General features: G+C 46.9%; 1 protein-coding gene across 2 annotated transcripts in view; it reads left to right on the top strand.

The window, feature by feature from the left end:
* Positions 1–16,542, top strand: part of sap30bp (SAP30 binding protein) — a 207,549-nt gene that overhangs the window by 147,627 nt on the left and 43,380 nt on the right. For both annotated transcript variants that reach the window (XM_072482942.1, XM_072482941.1), the window contains exon 6: positions 9,189–9,280. In XM_072482942.1, the coding sequence (XP_072339043.1) occupies positions 9,189–9,280 (92 nt within the window). The remainder of the gene's footprint in view (positions 1–9,188; positions 9,281–16,542) is intronic.

Raw genomic sequence — 16,542 nt, 5'->3', positions numbered from 1 at the left:
CATTAAACTCCATTTGTCACCTCTCAGCCCAGCGCTGCAGCTTATCTATGTCCCTCTGTAACTTGTAACATCCTTCTGCACTGTCCACAACTCCACCGACTTTAGTGTCATCTGCAAATTTACTCACCCATCCTTCTACGCCCTCTTCCAGGTCATTTATAAAAATGACAAACAGCAGTGGCCCCAAAACAGATCCTTGCGGTACACCACTAGTAACTGGACTCCAGTCTGAACACCTCCCATCAACCACCACCCTTTGTCTTCTTCCAGCTAGCCAATTTCTGATCCAAACTGCTAAATCTCCCTGAATCCCATGCCTCCGTATTTTCTGTAGTAGCCTACCGTGGGGAACCTTATCAAACGCTTTACTGAAATCCATATACACCACATCAATTGCTTTACCCTCATCCACCTGTTTGGTCACCTTCTCAAAGAACTCAATCAGGTTTGTGAGGTACGACCTACCCTTCACAAAACCGTGTTGACTATCTCGAATCAAATTATTCCTTTCCAGATGATTATACATCCTATCTCTTATAAATCTTTCTAAGATTTTGTCCACAACAGAGGTAAGGCTGACTGGTCTATAGTTACTGGGGTTGTCTCTACTCCCCTTCTTGAACAAGGGGACAACATTTGCTATCCTCCAGTCTTCTGGCTCTATTCCTGTGGACAAAGATTACTTAAAGATCAAAGCCAAAGGCTCAGCAACCTCCTCCCTAGCTTCCCAGAGAATCCTAGGATAAATCCCATCCGGCCCAGGGGACTTATCTATTTTCACACTTTCCAGAATTGCTAACACCTCCTCCTTATGAACCTCAAGCCCTTCTAGTCTAGTAGCCTAAATCTCAGTATTCTCCTCGACAACATTGTCTTTTTCCTGTGTGAATACTGATGAAAAATATTCATTTAGCACCTCTCCTATCTCCTCGGACTCCAAGCACAACTTCCCACTACTGTCCTTGACTGGCCCTACTTCTACCCTAGTCATTATTTTATTCCTGACATATCTATAGAAAGCTTTAGAAGAATAGGGATGGAGGTAAAAGAGGAGGGGGAGTGGCACTTTTAATTAGGGAGTGCATCACAGCTGCAGAAAAGGAGGTAGTCGAGGAGGGTTTGTCTGCTGAGTCAGTATGGGTCAGAAACAAGAAAGGAGCAGTCACTTTATTGGGAGTTTTCTATAGACCCCCCAATAGCAGCAGAGAGATAGAGGAACAGATTCAGCGGCAGATCTTGGAAAGGTGCAGAAGTAACAGAGTTGTTGTCATGGGTGACTTCAACTTCCCTAATATTGACTGGAACCTCCTTACTGCAAATGGTTTGGATGGAGCAGATTTTGTCAGGTGTCAGGTGTGACTCAATATGTAGATAGGCTGACTAGGGGGGAGGCCATATTGGACTTGGTGCTCAGCAACGAACCAGGCCAGGTGTCGGATGTCTCGGTGGGAGAGCATTTCGGTGACAGTGACCACAACTCCTTGACCTTTACCATAGTCATGGAGAGGGATAGGAACAAACAATATGGGGAGCTATTTAATTGGGGGAGGGGAAATTATACTGCTATTAGACAGGAGCTGAGGAGCATAATGTGGGATTAATTGTTCTTGGGGAAATGCACAACAGTAATGTGGGGTTGTTTAAGGAGCACTGGATGACAAGAGAAGTGGAGCTTCGAGTCAAGAGGAAGAAGGAAGCTTATGTAAGATTGAGGAAGCAAGGATCTGGGAAGGCTCTAGAGGGCTACAAGATATCCAGGAAGGAACTCAAAATTGGACTGAGGAGAGCTAGTAGGGGGCATGAAAAAGCCCCGGCGGGAAGGATTAGGGAAAACGCCAAAGCGTTCTACACTTATATGAGAAATAAGAGGATGATCAGAGTGAGAGTAGGGCCGATCAGGGATAGTGGAGGGAACTTGTGCCCAGAGTCTGAGGAGATGGGGGAGGCTCTAATGAATATTTCGCTTCAGTATTCACTAGAGAGAGGGACCTTGTTACTCATGAGAACAGTGTGAATCAGGTTAATATACTCAAACAGGTTGATGTTAAGAAGGAGGATGTGCTGAATATTTTGAAAAACATCAGGATTGATAAGTCCCCTGGGCTTGACGGGATATCCCCAAGGTTTCTACGGGAAGTGAGGGAGGAGATTGCTGCGCCGTTGACGATGATCTTTGCGTCCTCACTCTCCACTGGAGTATTACCGGATGATTGGAGGGAGGCGAATGTTGTTCCTCTGTTCAAGAAAGGGAATAGGGAAATCCCCATGAATTACAGACAAGTCCTTCTTATGTCTGTGGTGAGCAAAATGTTGGAAAGGATTCTGAGAGATAGGATTTATGATTATTTAGAAAAACATAATTTGATTAAAGATAGTCAGCATGGCTTTGTGAGGGGCAGGTCATGCCTCACAAGCCTTATTGAATTCTTTGAGGATCTGACAAAACACATTGAAGGTCAGGCAGTGGATGTGGTGTATATGGATTTCAGTAAGGCATTTGATAAGGTTCCCCATGGTCGACTCATTCAGAAAGTTAGGGGGCATGGGATGCAGGGAAATTTGGCTGTCTGGATACAGAATTGGCTGGGCGAAAGAAGACAGCAAGTGATAGTGGATGGAAAGTATTCCGCCTGGAGGTCAAGGACCAGTGGGATCTTTCTCTTTGTGGTTTTTATAAATAACTTGGATGAGGAAGTGGAAGGGTGGGTTAGTAAGTTACCGATGACACGAAGGTTGGTGGAGTTTTAGATAGTGTTGAGGGCTGTTGCGGTTACAACAGGACATTGACATGATGCAGAGCTGCGCTGAGAAGTGGCAGATGGAATTCAACCTAGTTAAATGTGAAGTGATTCATTTTGGAAGGTCGAATTTGAATGCTGAATACAGGGTTAAAGGCAGGATTCTTGGAAGTGTGGAGGAACAGAGGGATCTTGGGGTCCACGTACATAGATCCCTCAAAGTTGCCACCCAGGTTGATAGGGTTGTTAAGAAGGCGTATGGTGTGTTGGCTTTCATTAACAGGGGGATTGAGTTTAAGAGCCGCGAGGTTTTGCTGCAGCTTTATAAAGCCCTAATTAGACCGCACTTGGAATATTGTGTCCAGTTCTGGTCGCCTCATTATAGGAAGGTTGTGGATGCTTTAGTGAGGGTACAGAGGAGATTTACCAGGATGCTGCCTGGACTGGAGGGCATGTCTTATAAAGAAAGGTTGAGGGAGCTAGGGCTTTTCCCACTGGAGCGAAGAAGGAAGAGAAGTGACTTGATAGAGGTGTACAAGGTGATGAGAGGCATGGATAGAGTGGATAGCCAGAGACTTTTCCCCAGGGCGGAATTGGCTGTCACGAGGGGGACATAATTTTAAGGTGATTGGAGGAAGGTGTAGGGGAGGTGTCAGAGGTAGGTTCTTTACACAGAGAGTGGTGGGTGCGTGGAATGCACTGCCAGCAGAGATGGTGAAGTCTGAGTCATTAGGGACATTTTAGCGACTCTTGGACAGGCACAGGGACAGCAGTAAATTGAAGCAGTGTAGGTTTACACTCTTTCTCTTTTAAGCAGCTGATTTAGCACACTGGGCTAAATAGCAGACCAAGGCAGGCCAGCAGCACGGTTCAATTCCCGTACCAGCCTCCTCGAACAGGCGCCGGAATATGGCGACTAGGGGCCTTTCACAGTAACTTAATTGAAGCCTACTTGTGACAATAAGCGATTTTCATTTCATTTCGTTTGGTTGATCTTAAATTAGGATAAATGGTTGGTGTGTTATGTCGTTTGGAATAACACAGGCTGCCACTTGGTGCAGTTTTAAGTAAAAGATGCTCCAGACTTTGAAATGTGTTTATTGAACTATTAGCACAGTTCTCAATGAGTTCGACTCTGCTAATCTAATTGGAGTAACTCAGTCTAACTGAACCAGTCTGCCCTAAGCCACGTGCTGGGGTGTGATGCTGAGGATACACCCTGTCTCACTCTGTAGATGTTGGTCTGTGGAAAGAGGCGGGGTGTGAGTGCCTCATCCCTTTTCTAGTGAGATACCACCCCTGAGTGTCCTGACTGCTCATTGGTCGTGTCCTATTCGAAGTGTTCATTAACTGCATGTTTGTATATCATGACAGTCGGCACAACACCATGGGCCGAAGGGCCTGGACTGTGCTGTACTGGGTCACATAGCCTCTCCAGTTTCAGTTTGGGCTTATCATGGCCACTGTCTCTGAGAGCTCCATAGACTCTATCTCCATCAGGCAGCTCGTGTCCTTTACAAATGCAACATCTTAGCTCCATTAGGCCAGTGTCCATTTGTTTGGCACAAGTGTTCAATATATATAAGAGTATAAACAAGTATACGGGAATATATGATTAACTCTGTGTGAGTCTTGTACAGGCCAAGACAAGCATGGGTGGGGAGCCTTTGCCAACTTGCCCCATCCATGATGAAAATTCCTACATACCTTCCTATCGAAATGTCCTTCTTTCTCCTCAGGCCCTGTCCCAGCAATCCGTTGGCAATATCTGTGCACGATGACCATTCCTGTTTCAGCCAGAATAGTGAGCTTCAGTGAGCTGCTTTGATTATAATTGAAGGTCACAGCTCAGCTCAACCCAAATTGATACCACCGTCAGTCAACAAAATGATTTAACTCCATTGTAGTCACCTCATTTAACAGCTGAGACGGTGGTTAGAGAATTGGATTGGCCTTTCATTTAGTTTTCTGATATTTTACTCCTCACCTGACCCTCTTCTTGTCAGGGATACACTGTCTCGGATCAGGAGTGGGAATCCTGGCTGATGTTATTTCCCCCCCCCCCCCCCCCCCCCCCCTCCCCCCCAAGCTACATCTGCTTTGCTTAGTGACTCCGAGGCCAATTAGAGTGCCCCAGTGTAGACCAGCTGAACTCTGCTGAATCAGCATTGAAAGAGGATTGGACTTGGGACCATCTATAGCTTATCACATGCTGCCAACAAGGGAGCCCCGAAAATGAACAAAATCACAAATAGGAATCTGATGGTCGGCCGTGCATTCAGCTAGCCAGGCTTCCAACTCTGGAATTCCCTCCCGAAACATCTGTCGACTTTTTTAAGAACCCTCTTCAAACTTACCTCTTTGGTATGCTTTTGGTCATTTGTCCAAATATTCCTTTTGTAGCTTGGTGGTAAATTTGTTTTATCTGCATTATTGTGAAACTACTTTAAAGGCACTATATCAGTGCAAGTTGTTGCCATTGTTAATTCTTCTGATAGTAACAAGCTACAGCTACAGACGGCTCAGATTGAAGTTTTACACTGCTATATGCAGGCAGTTTGGCATTGGAACTGTAGGCACACTGCACTTCTTTGTTAATTTTTTTTAGAAGTACAATTGTCATTCTGGAGTCTGCACCGAAGTCCTTCTCCCCAGCGGAGAGAATATAGCTAGGCAGGTATGATAAGAGGTGAAAGCAACGCATGGAGTTCACTCTTTTCCCCCATTCCCCCTTTTCCCCCGTTCCCTCTAATATGATCAGATAAGGGATAATAGTTTATCCCATAATACTTTGGGAGCGTCCATTTCATTTTCTCAGTCTGCGCAAAATAAACACCCCCACAAGCTTGAGGCTGCAATGTTTACAGTGAGTAATAGCTTGGCCAGGAATGAGGAATGCGTCAAGCAGGTGTGGGAGCTCATATCCTTTTTCAGCTATGTGTAGACATGTTCTGTTGTCTTACAAACCCCAAACCAAGCTCTCTCTCCTGTAGGAGATGAACTAGGCATTGACCATCATCATGCCCACAACCAACTCCAGCACACCTCCAAAATGAGAGCTAGAGGACCAGAGATTTGCGCTGGAAGGAGTTACTACTTGCCAGTGTAGGCTGTGAAGACACTGAGCAGACCAATGTAAGGTGTCCGTCTAATCCAGTGTTTTTCAAACTTTTTTTCCCGGGACCCACTTTTCCCAACCAACTGAACTTCGCGACCCGCACCGGCCGACCTTCGCGACCCGCACCGGCCGACCTTCGCGACCCGCACCGGCCGACCTTCGCGACCCGCACCGGCCGACCTTCGTGCCCCACACCGGCCGACCTTCGCGCCCCACACCTGCCGACCTTCGCGCCCCACACCTGCCGACCTTCGCGCCCCACACCTGCCGACCTTCGCGCCCCACACCAGCCGACCTTCGCGCCCCACGCCGGCCGACCTTCGCGCCCCACGCCGGCCGACCTTCGCGCCCCACACCGGCCGACCTTCGCGCCCCACACCGGCCGACCTTCGCGCCCCACACCGGCCGACCTTCGTGCCCCGCACCAGGCGACCTTCACGGCCCACACCTGCCGACCTTCGCGGCCCACACCGGCCAACCTTCGCGGCCCATACCAGTCGACCTTCGCGACACACGCCGCATTAGCTTACTTTTAATGTGAAAGGGGAGTCTGCTTGGTCAGGTTCACTGGAGGAGAGAGCAATGCACATATCAGGTGCAGTGTTCAACCAGTTCTTTTATGCCGTCTTCATCTTTGGTCTGCTCAGTAAATCCAGCCTCGCACATGTAGGTCGTCGTGAAGGGCAATATCAACAAAATGCTTGTTTTACTCAGCACTGGATACACCTGGGAGATACTACTCCAGAATGCTGACAGCCTCATGGGCTTTTCGGGTGTTTTTCATGTGTTGTCACAGGTCCAGCACAGCAGCATATTTTGGGGCTGGTTTAACTCATTTGGCTAGACAGCTGGTTTGGGGTGCAGAGCAACACCAGCAGCATGGGTTCAATTTCCGTACCAGATGACATTATTCATGAAGGTCCGCCTTCTAAACCTTGCCCCTCGCCTGAGGTACAGTTAAGTCACCACCAGCCAGCTGTCCCCCTCGAAGGGGAAAGCAGCCCATGGTCCTAAGAACAAAAAACAATACAGCACAGGAATAGTCCTTTCAGCCCTCAAAGCCTGTACCGGTCATGATACCTTTGCTAAATCGCTCAGCAGTTCCTTGAGCCGTATCCCTCTATAGCCATCCTATCCATGTGTTTGTCAAGTTGCCTTTTGAACGCCATTAATGTATCTTTTTTTTACATTTTTTAATTATCATTTTAATTTAAATGTTGTGTGCAATAACATTCAAATGAAATAGGTTTTTTTCCGCGCTGATGTTTTGTGTAAAGAGCATTCTAACAGGAAAGCCTAACATCTTGGTTCAGGTCTTGTGGGACTATGGTGACTTTGCCTTTATTACAGCAGCCTAGTCTTTTCATTTGGAGTCACCTGTAAGTTAATAACTGACTGGGTTCTCAACCTCAAAAGGAATTTTTTACAAACCACTTCTCTTTCAAAATCTGAAACATGTCCTCTCATTTGCCAGTACGTCCATGCAGATAACACACGTCGGCCTTGCATCCTTGTACATTGGCATAATTGACAAAACCAGACCTCAAGAAATCATCTTTATATGGCTTTGTTCCTGAGTAAAGTTCCTTCTTTGTAAGCTGTTAACCTCAGGCCCTGGAGCTCTGTACAGCGTTAACACTAGCAGTGCTCTGTCCTGCCATGGACTCTCCTGGACAGCTCTCCAGCAGATTCAGATGTGAGATCCTGGTCAGTAGATACACTGCCTATTTGTGTCTCTGGCCATCTCTTTCTTATAATGAAACACTTCATCTTCACAGAAAATGGAAGAAGCTCTCTATGATTTGGCGTCAAATGCAGAGCGCTTGACATCAAATGTACATACAGGGCGCTTGACCTGCTCACTGCTGCTGCTTCTGGTCAGAAGACTACACACAGCCTCATTTTGTTCTCATTTAAAAGATAGCAGCAGCTGTCATTCTCAATAAAAATGGCAGTAGCAGCCATTGGCCACTTCTCCCATAATCCAGACCACCGCAGGAACGGCGCACCCGATCGCTCCGCGACACTCCCGACAACCGCTGAGTCGTGACTCGCGCTTTTTTTTTTAACACCATTTTATTGAGGTATTTTAGGCATATAGAAAAAGTGACATTGTACAGTACAAAAAAAAGAAGTCAAGACACAAATTAAAAATAGTGCAAACCACGGCTCTGTTCACGCACGGACCTGCCTCAATATCCCCCTACTCTACTCTACCCTAGCGCCACCCCCCCCCCTTCTGCTGACGCTTTCTCCTCTGCGAAGAAGTCAATAAATGGCTGCCACCTTCGGGCAAACCCTAGTAGCGAATCTCTCAAGGGGAACTTGACTTTCTCTCGGCCAAGAAAGCTCGCCATGTTCCGACAGCCATACCTCAGCCCTCGGTGGCTTTGAGTCCCTCCATGCTAACCGTATTCGTCGCCGGGCTACTAGGGAAGCAAAGGCCAGAACCTCGGCCTCTCACTCTTCCTGGACTCCCGGTCCTCCGAAACCCCAAAGATTGCCACCTCAGGGCTCATTGCCACCCCAGATTTCAATACACGGGACATGACATCTGCAAATCCCTGCCAGTACCCCCTGAGTTTAGGGCACGACCAGAACATGTGTACATGGTTAGCCGGCCCTCCGGCGCACCTAGCGCACTTATCCTCCAGCTCGAAGAAGTGACTCGCACTTTGGAAAACCCTGGTATAATGCAATGCCAAGATTGGCTAGGAGTAGGGAGACTGCCACAGAACATCTTCCCTAATTTGAGAAGCCCTTTCATTCAAAGAGACTGTTTGCGTGTTTGTCTTCATCCTGCCCCATGTGCTGACTATTTAAAATGAGAATCTGCATTCTGTTGCAACGATGGGGCACTGACTTCACTGCCGCACCTGCTGCTGTCTCATCGCTCCCCAGCTTTTGGTGAAACATTGTAGAAAGTGACCTCAATGGCTCATTGGGGTAAATTCCTAGCTGCACAATACTGAGCTGTACCAAAACAGGAAGGTGACTGCTTTGATCCCCTTCTGCTGTGAGCTGGGACAGCAGTGATGACCCAGTATTATTCACAATGGTCCTGGGTTAAGAACCAGTCACGATCCCTGTTCCTGATCATGGTACAGTGGAAAGGGTGAGATGGCGAGAAAGATACAGAGCTGACTGAAACAAAGGTGTAGTTAGGATTAGCTCTCATGCCCTCTGACCTCCAACGAGTCAGAGAAGACCCTGGCCCACAGCAAGGTTAGGGTTAATCCTGAGGAAAGCTTTGTGTATGTACATAGAAACTCTGCTCCAGTTGTGTACTAAGTGTTTCTCACTGTTATTTGTTCCATTCCACGTCTTCACAGGAGAAAATTCAAAAGTTGTATGACAGAAAGCTGAACGAAGGTCTCGACATGAACAACATAATCCAGAGAAAAAAGGAGTTTCGCAACCCGAGGTCTGTAAACTTGGACTGAACTCCAGTGAAAATTTGATTCTGAAAGATAGAATGGGGAGGGCTCAGGTTGTCCGACTGTGGTGAGGAGGAAGGGTCACTGTTGTCTGACTGTAGTGAGGAGAGGGGTTACTGCTGTCTGACTAGTGAGGAAAGGGGTTACTGCTGTCTGACTGTGATGAAGAGGGGTACGGCTGTCTGACTGTGATGAAGAGGGGTTACTGCTGTCTGACTGTGATGAAGAGGGGTTACTGCTGTCTGACTGTGATGAAGAGGGGTTACTGCTGCCTGACTCTGATGAAGAGGGGTTACTGCTGTCTGACTGATGAAGAGGGGTTACTGCTGTCTGACTGTGATGAAGAGGGGTTACTGCTGTCTGACTGTGATGAAGAGGGGTTACTGCTGTCTGACTAGTGAGGAGAGGGGTTACTGCTATCCGACTGTGATGAAGAGGGGTTACTGCTATCCGACTGTGATGAAGAGGGGTTACTGCTGCCTGACTGTGATGAAGAGGAGGTGTTACTGCTGCCTGACTGGTGAAGAGGAGGGGTTACTGTTGTCTGGACTGTGCTGAAGAGGAGGGGTTACTGCTGTCTGACTGGTGAAGTGGGGTTACTGCTGTCTGACTGTGGTGAAGAGGAGGGGTTACTGCTGTCTGTGGTGAAGTGGGGTTACTGCTGTCTGACTGGTGAAGTGGAGTTACTGCTGTCTGACTGTGGTGAAGAGGATGGGTTACTGCTGTCTGACTGAGGTGAAGAGGATGGGTTACTGCTGTCTGACTGATGAAGAGGTGGGGTTACTGCTGACTGACTGGTGAAAAGGGGTTACTGTTGTCTGACTGATGAAGAGGTGGGGTCACTGCTATCTGATTGTGTTGAAGAGATGGGGTTACTGTTGTCTGACTGTGGGGAAGAGGAGGAGTTACTGCTGTCTGGACTGTGCTGAAGAGGAGGGGTTACTGCTGTCTGACTGTGATGAAGAGGTGGGGTCACTGCTATCTGATTGTGTTGAAGAGATGGGGTTACTGTTGTCTGACTGTGGGGAAGAGGAGGGGTTACTGCTGTCTGGCTGGTGAAGAGGAGGAGTTACTGCTGTCTGATTGTGGTGAGGAGGAGTTACTGCTGTCTGACTGTGGTGAAGAGGAGGGGTTACTGCTGTCTGACTGTGGTGAAGAGGAGGGGGTTACTGTTGTCTGACTGGTGAAGAGGAGGGGTTACTGCTGTCTGACTGGTGAAGTGGGGTTACTGCTGTCTGACTGGTGAAGAGGATGGGTTACTGCTGTCTGACTCTGGGTGAAGAAGAGGAGTTACTGCTGTCTGACTGTGGTGAAGTGGGGTTACAGCAGTCTGACTGATGAAGAGGAGGAGTTACTGCTGTTTGACTGTGATGAAGAGGAGGGGTTACTGCTCTCTGACTGTGGTGAACATAAGATCTAGGAGCAGGAGTAGGCCATCTGGCCCCTCGAGCCTGGTCCGCCATTCAATGAGATCATGGCTGATCTTTTGTGGACTCAGCTCCACTTTCCGGCCCGACCACCATAACCCTTAATTCCTTTATTCTTCAAAAAACTATCTTGCTTTATTTTAAAAACATTTAATGAAGGAGCCTCTACTGCTTCACTGGGCAAGGAATTCCATAGATTCACAATCCTTTGGGTGAAGAAGTTCCTCCTAAACTCAGTCCTAAATCTACTTCCCCTTATTTTGAGGCGATGCCTCCTAGTTCTGCTTTCACCCACCAGTGGAAACAACCTGCCCGCATCTATCCTATCTATTCCCTTCATAATTTTAATATGTTTCTATCCCCCCTCATCCTCCTAAATTCCAACGAGTACAGTCCCAGTCTACTCAACCTCTCCTCGTAATCCAACCCCTGCAGCTCTGGGATTAACCTAGTGAATCTCCTCTGCACACCCTCCAGTGGCAGTACATCCTTTTTCAAGTAAGGAGACCAAAACGGAACACAATACTCCAGGTGTGGCCTCACTAACACCTTATACAATTGCAGCATAACCTCCCTAGTCTTAAATTCCATCCCTCTAGCAATGAAGGACAAAATTCCATTCGCCTTTGTAATCATCTGTTGCACCTGTAAACCAACTTTTTGCGACTCATGCACTAGCACACCCAGGTCTCTCTGCACAGCAGCATGTTTTAATATTTTATCATTTAAATAATAATCCCTTTTGCTGTTATTCCTACCAAAATGAATAACCTCACATTTGTCAACATTGTTTTCCATCTGCCAGACCCCAGCCCATTCACTTAGCCTATCCAAATCCCTCTGCAGACTTCCAGTATCCTCTGCACTTCTTGCTTTTCCACTCATCTTAGTGTCGTCTGCAAACTTGGGGACACATTGCCCTTGGTCCCCAACTCCAAATCATCCATGTAAATTGTGAACAATTGTGGGCCCAACACTGATCCCTGAGGGACACCACTAGCTACTGATTGCCAACCAGAGAAACACCCATTAATCCCCAATCTTTGCTTTCTATTAATTAACCAATCCTCTATCCATGCTACTACTTTCCCCTTAATGCCATGCATCTTTATCTTATGCAGCATCCTTTTGTGTGGCACCTTGTCAAAGGCTTTCTGGAAATCCAGAAATACCACATCCATTGGCTCCCCGTTATCTACTGCACTGGTAATGTCCTCAATAAATTCCACTAAATTAGTTAGGCACGACCTACCCTTTATGAACCCATGCTGCGCCTGCCCAATGGGACAATTTCCATCCAGATGCCTCGCTATTTCTTCCTTGATGATAGATTCCAGCATCTTCCCGACTACCGAAGTTAAGCTTACTGGCCTATAATTACCCGCTTTCTGCCTACCTCCTTTTTTAAACAGTGGTGTCACGTTTGCTAATTTCCAATCCGCCGGGACCACCCCAGAGTCTAGTGGAATTTTGGTAAATTATCACTAGTGCATTTGCAATACCCCGAGCCATCTCTTTTAGCACTCTGGGATGCATTCCATCAGGGCCAGGATACTTATCTACCTTTAGCCCCATTAGCTTGCCCATCACTACCTCCTTAGTGATAACAATCCTCTCATGGTCCTCACCTGTCATAACCTCATTTCTATCAGTCACTGGCATGTTATTTGAGTCTTCCACTGTGAAGACTGGCCCAAAGAACCTGTTCAGTTCCTCAGCCATTTCCTCATCTCCCATTATTAAATCTCCCTTCTCATCCTCTGAAGGACCAATATTTACCTTAGCCACTCTTTTTTGTTTTATATATTTGTAGAAACTTTTACTATCTGTCTTTATATTCTGATCAAGTTTACTCTCATAATCTATTTTACTCTTTATAGCTTTTTTAGATGCTTTCTGTTGCCCCCTAAAGATTTCCCAGTCCTCTAGTCTCCCACTAAACTTTGCCACTTTGTATGCTTTTTCCTTCAATTTGATACTCTCCCTTATTTCCTTAGATATCCACGGTCGATTTTCCCTCTTTCTACCGACCTTCCTTTTTGTTGGTATAAACCTTTGCTGAGCACGTTGAAAAATCGCTTGGAAGCTTCTCCACTGTTCCTCAACTGTTTCACCATCAAGTCTTTGCTCCCAGTCTACCCTAGCTAGTTCTTCTCTCATCCCATTGTAATCTCCTTTGTTTAAGCACAAAACACTAGTGTTTGATTTTACCTTCTCACCCTCCATCTGTATTTTAAATTCCACCATATTGTGATCGCTCCTTCCGAGAGGATCCCAAACTATGAGATCATGAATCAATCCTGTCTCATTACACAGGACCAGATCTAGGACTGCTTATTCCCTCTTAGGTTCCATTACATACTGTTCTAGGAAACTATCGCGAATACATTCTATAAATTCCTCCTCAAGGCTGCCTTGACCGACCTGGTTAAACCAATCGACATGGAGATTAAAATCCCCCATGATAACCGCTGTACCATTTCTACATGCATCCGTTATTTCTTTGTTTATTGTCTGCCCCACCATAATGTTACTATTTAGTGGCCTATAGACTACTCCTATCAGTGACTTTTGCACCTTTACTACTCCTGATTTTCACTCAAATGGATTGAACTTTATCCTCCATTGCACCGATATCATCCCTTACTATTGCCCGAATGTCATCCTTAAATAACAGAGCTACACCTACCATCCACTCTGTCCTTCCGAATAGTTTGATACCCTTGGATATTTAACTCCCAGTTGTGACCATCCTTTAACCATGTTTCAGTAATGGCCACTAAATCATAGTCATTCACGATGATTTGCGCCATCAACTCATTTACCTTATTCCGAATACTATGAGCATTCAGATAAAGTACACTTTTTTATCTCTGTTCTGAATCTTAACACCTCGATCAGTAACCTCTCCTAAGTTATATTTCATTTTAACTTTTCTCCTAATTTTCCTTGTTGTTGAACCCATATCTTCATGTAACAACCTGCCGCGTCGCTTACCATTAATGTTTTTACTTCCAGTTTTATTCCTTTTAGTAGTACTGTTCTATTCATTGAGCACCCCTCAGTCACTGTACCTTGTACTAGAACATAGAACGATACAGCGCAGTACAGGCCCTTCGGCCCACGATGTTGCACCGAAACAAAAGCCATCTAACCTACACTATGCCATTATCATCCATATGCTTATCCAATAAACTTTTAAATGCCCTCAATGTTGGCGAGTTCACTACTGTTGCAGGTAGGGCATTCCACGGCCTCACCACTCTTTGCGTAAAGAACCTACCTCTGACTTCTGTCCTATATCTATTCCCCCTCAGTTTCAAGCTATGTCCCCTCGTGCCAGCCATTTCCATCCGCGGGAGAAGGCTCTCACTGTCCACGCGGGAGAAGGCTCTCACTGTCCACCCTGTCTAACCCCCTGATCATTTTGTATGCCTCTATTAAGTCTCCTCTTAACCTTCTTCTCTCCAACGAAAACAACCTCAAGTCCATCAGCCTTTCCTCATAAGATTTTCCCTCCATACCAGGCAACATCCTGGTAAATCTCCTCTGCACCCTCTCCAAAGTCTCCACGTCCTTCCTATAATGCGATGACCAGAACTGTACGCAATACTCCAAATGAGGCCGTACCAGAGTTTTGTACAGCTGCAACATGACCTCATGACTCCGGAACTCAATCCCTCTACCAATAAAGGCCAACACTCCATAGGCCTTCTTCACAACCCTATCCACCTGGGTGGCAACTTTCAGGGATCTATGTACATGGACACCTAGATCCCTCTGCTCATCCACACTTCCAAGAACTTTACCATTAGCCAAATATTCCACATTCCTGTTATTCCTTCCAAAGTGAATCACCTCACTCTTCTCGACATTAAACTGTCGCCCTTTTTGATTTTTGACTATGGCTTCTCTGCCTTACACTTTCCCCCTTATTGCCTTTTGTTTCTGTCCCTGTTTTACTACCTTCCAATATCCTGCATCGGTTCCCCCTGCCACATTAGTTTAAACCCTCGTCATCAGCTCGAGCAAACACCCCCCCAGGACATCGGTTCCAGTCCTGCCCAGGTGCAGACCGTCCGGTTTGTACTGGTCCCACCTCCCCCAGAACCGGTTCCAATACCCCAGGAATTTGAATCCCTCCCTCTTGCACCATCTCTCGAGCCACGCATACATCCTATCTATTCTGACATTCCTACTCTGACTAGCTCATGGTGCTGGTAGCAATCCTGAGATTACTACCTTTGAGGTCCTACTTTTTAGTTTAACTTCTAACTCCCTGAATTCAGCTTGTAGGACCTCGTCCCGTTTTTTACCTATGTCGTTGGTGCCTATGTGCACCATGACAGATGGCTGTTCACCCCCCCCCCCCCCAGAAAGTCAGAAAGTCCTGCAGCCGCTCCGAGACATCCTCGACCCTTGCACCAGGGAGGCAACATACATACATCCTGGAGTCTCGATTGCATCCGCAGAACCGCCTGTCTATTCCCCTAACGATTGAGTCCCCTATCACTATAGTCCTGCCATTCTTCTTCCTGCCCAGCTGCGCAGCAGAGCCAGCCACGGTGCCATGAACCTGGCTGCTGTTCCCTTCCGCTGGTGAGCCATCTCCCTCAACAGTATCCAAAGCGGTATGAGACACCTGCACTGCCTTCCTACTCTTGCTCTGTCTTTTGGTCTCCCATTTTCTATCTCCCTCAGTACCTTTCACCTGAGGTGTGACCAACTCGCTAAACGTGCTATCCACGACGTCCTCAGCATCGCGGATGCTCCAAAGTGAGTCCATCCGCAGCTCCAGAGCCGTCATGCGGTCTAACAGGAGCTGCAACTGGACACACATCTTGCACGTGAAGGAGCCAGGGACAGTGGACGTGTCCCTGAGCGCATACGAGGAGCATGACACGGGTCTGAGATCTCCTGCCATGTCTTAAACCTTAGGTTAACTTATACAACTACAATTCAAAAAAACGAAAGAAAAAATAAATAAATTAGACAATGAAAAGAAAAACTACTTACCAGTCACCTACCAGGGATAAAAGGCACCTCCTCGCCACCCTCCAAGCTTTGAATTCCCACCTAGATTCAAATTCCCAAACTCACTCTTTGCTGTCTCTTTGAAGAGGAGGGGTTACTGCTGTCTGACTGTGGTGAAGAGGGGTTAATGCTGTCTGACTGATGAAGAGGAGGATTTACTGGTGCCTCACTGTAGTGAAGAGGACCGGTTACTACTGTCTGACTGTGATGAAGAGGGGCTAATGCTGTCTGACTGATGAAGAGGAGGGGTTATTGCTGTCTGACTGTGATGAAGAGGAGGGGTTACTGCTGTCTGACTGGTGAAGTGGAGTTACTGCTGTCTGACTGGTGAAGTGGGGTTACTGCTATCTGACTGATAAAGAGGGGTTACTGCTGTCTGATTGTGATGAAGAGGAGGAGTTACTGCTGTCTGATTGTGGTGAAAATGAGGGGTTACTGTTGTCTGACTGATAAAGAAGGATTACTGCTGTTTGACTGTGCTGAAGAGGAGGGGTTGCTGCTGTCTGACTGTGCTGACGAGGAGGGGTGACTGCTGTCTGACTGATAAAGAGGGGTTACTGGTGTCTGACTGTGCTGAAGAGGAGGGGTTACTACTGTCTGATTGGAAATGAGAATTTACTGCTGTCTGACTGATAGAGGGGTTACTGCTATCTGACTGATAAAGAGGGGTTACTGTTGTCTGATTGTGATGAAGAGGAGGAGTTACTGCTGTCTGCTAGTGGTGAAGATGAGGGGTTACTGTTGTCTGACTGATAAAGAAGGATTACTGCTGTTTGACTGTGCTGAAG

The sequence above is a fragment of the Scyliorhinus torazame genome, chromosome 18, assembly GCF_047496885.1.
Source record: "Scyliorhinus torazame isolate Kashiwa2021f chromosome 18, sScyTor2.1, whole genome shotgun sequence".
Lineage (NCBI taxonomy): Eukaryota > Metazoa > Chordata > Chondrichthyes > Carcharhiniformes > Scyliorhinidae > Scyliorhinus > Scyliorhinus torazame.
Note: the sequence above shows the minus strand (reverse complement) of the source record. Positions and strands in the feature narration are given on the sequence as shown.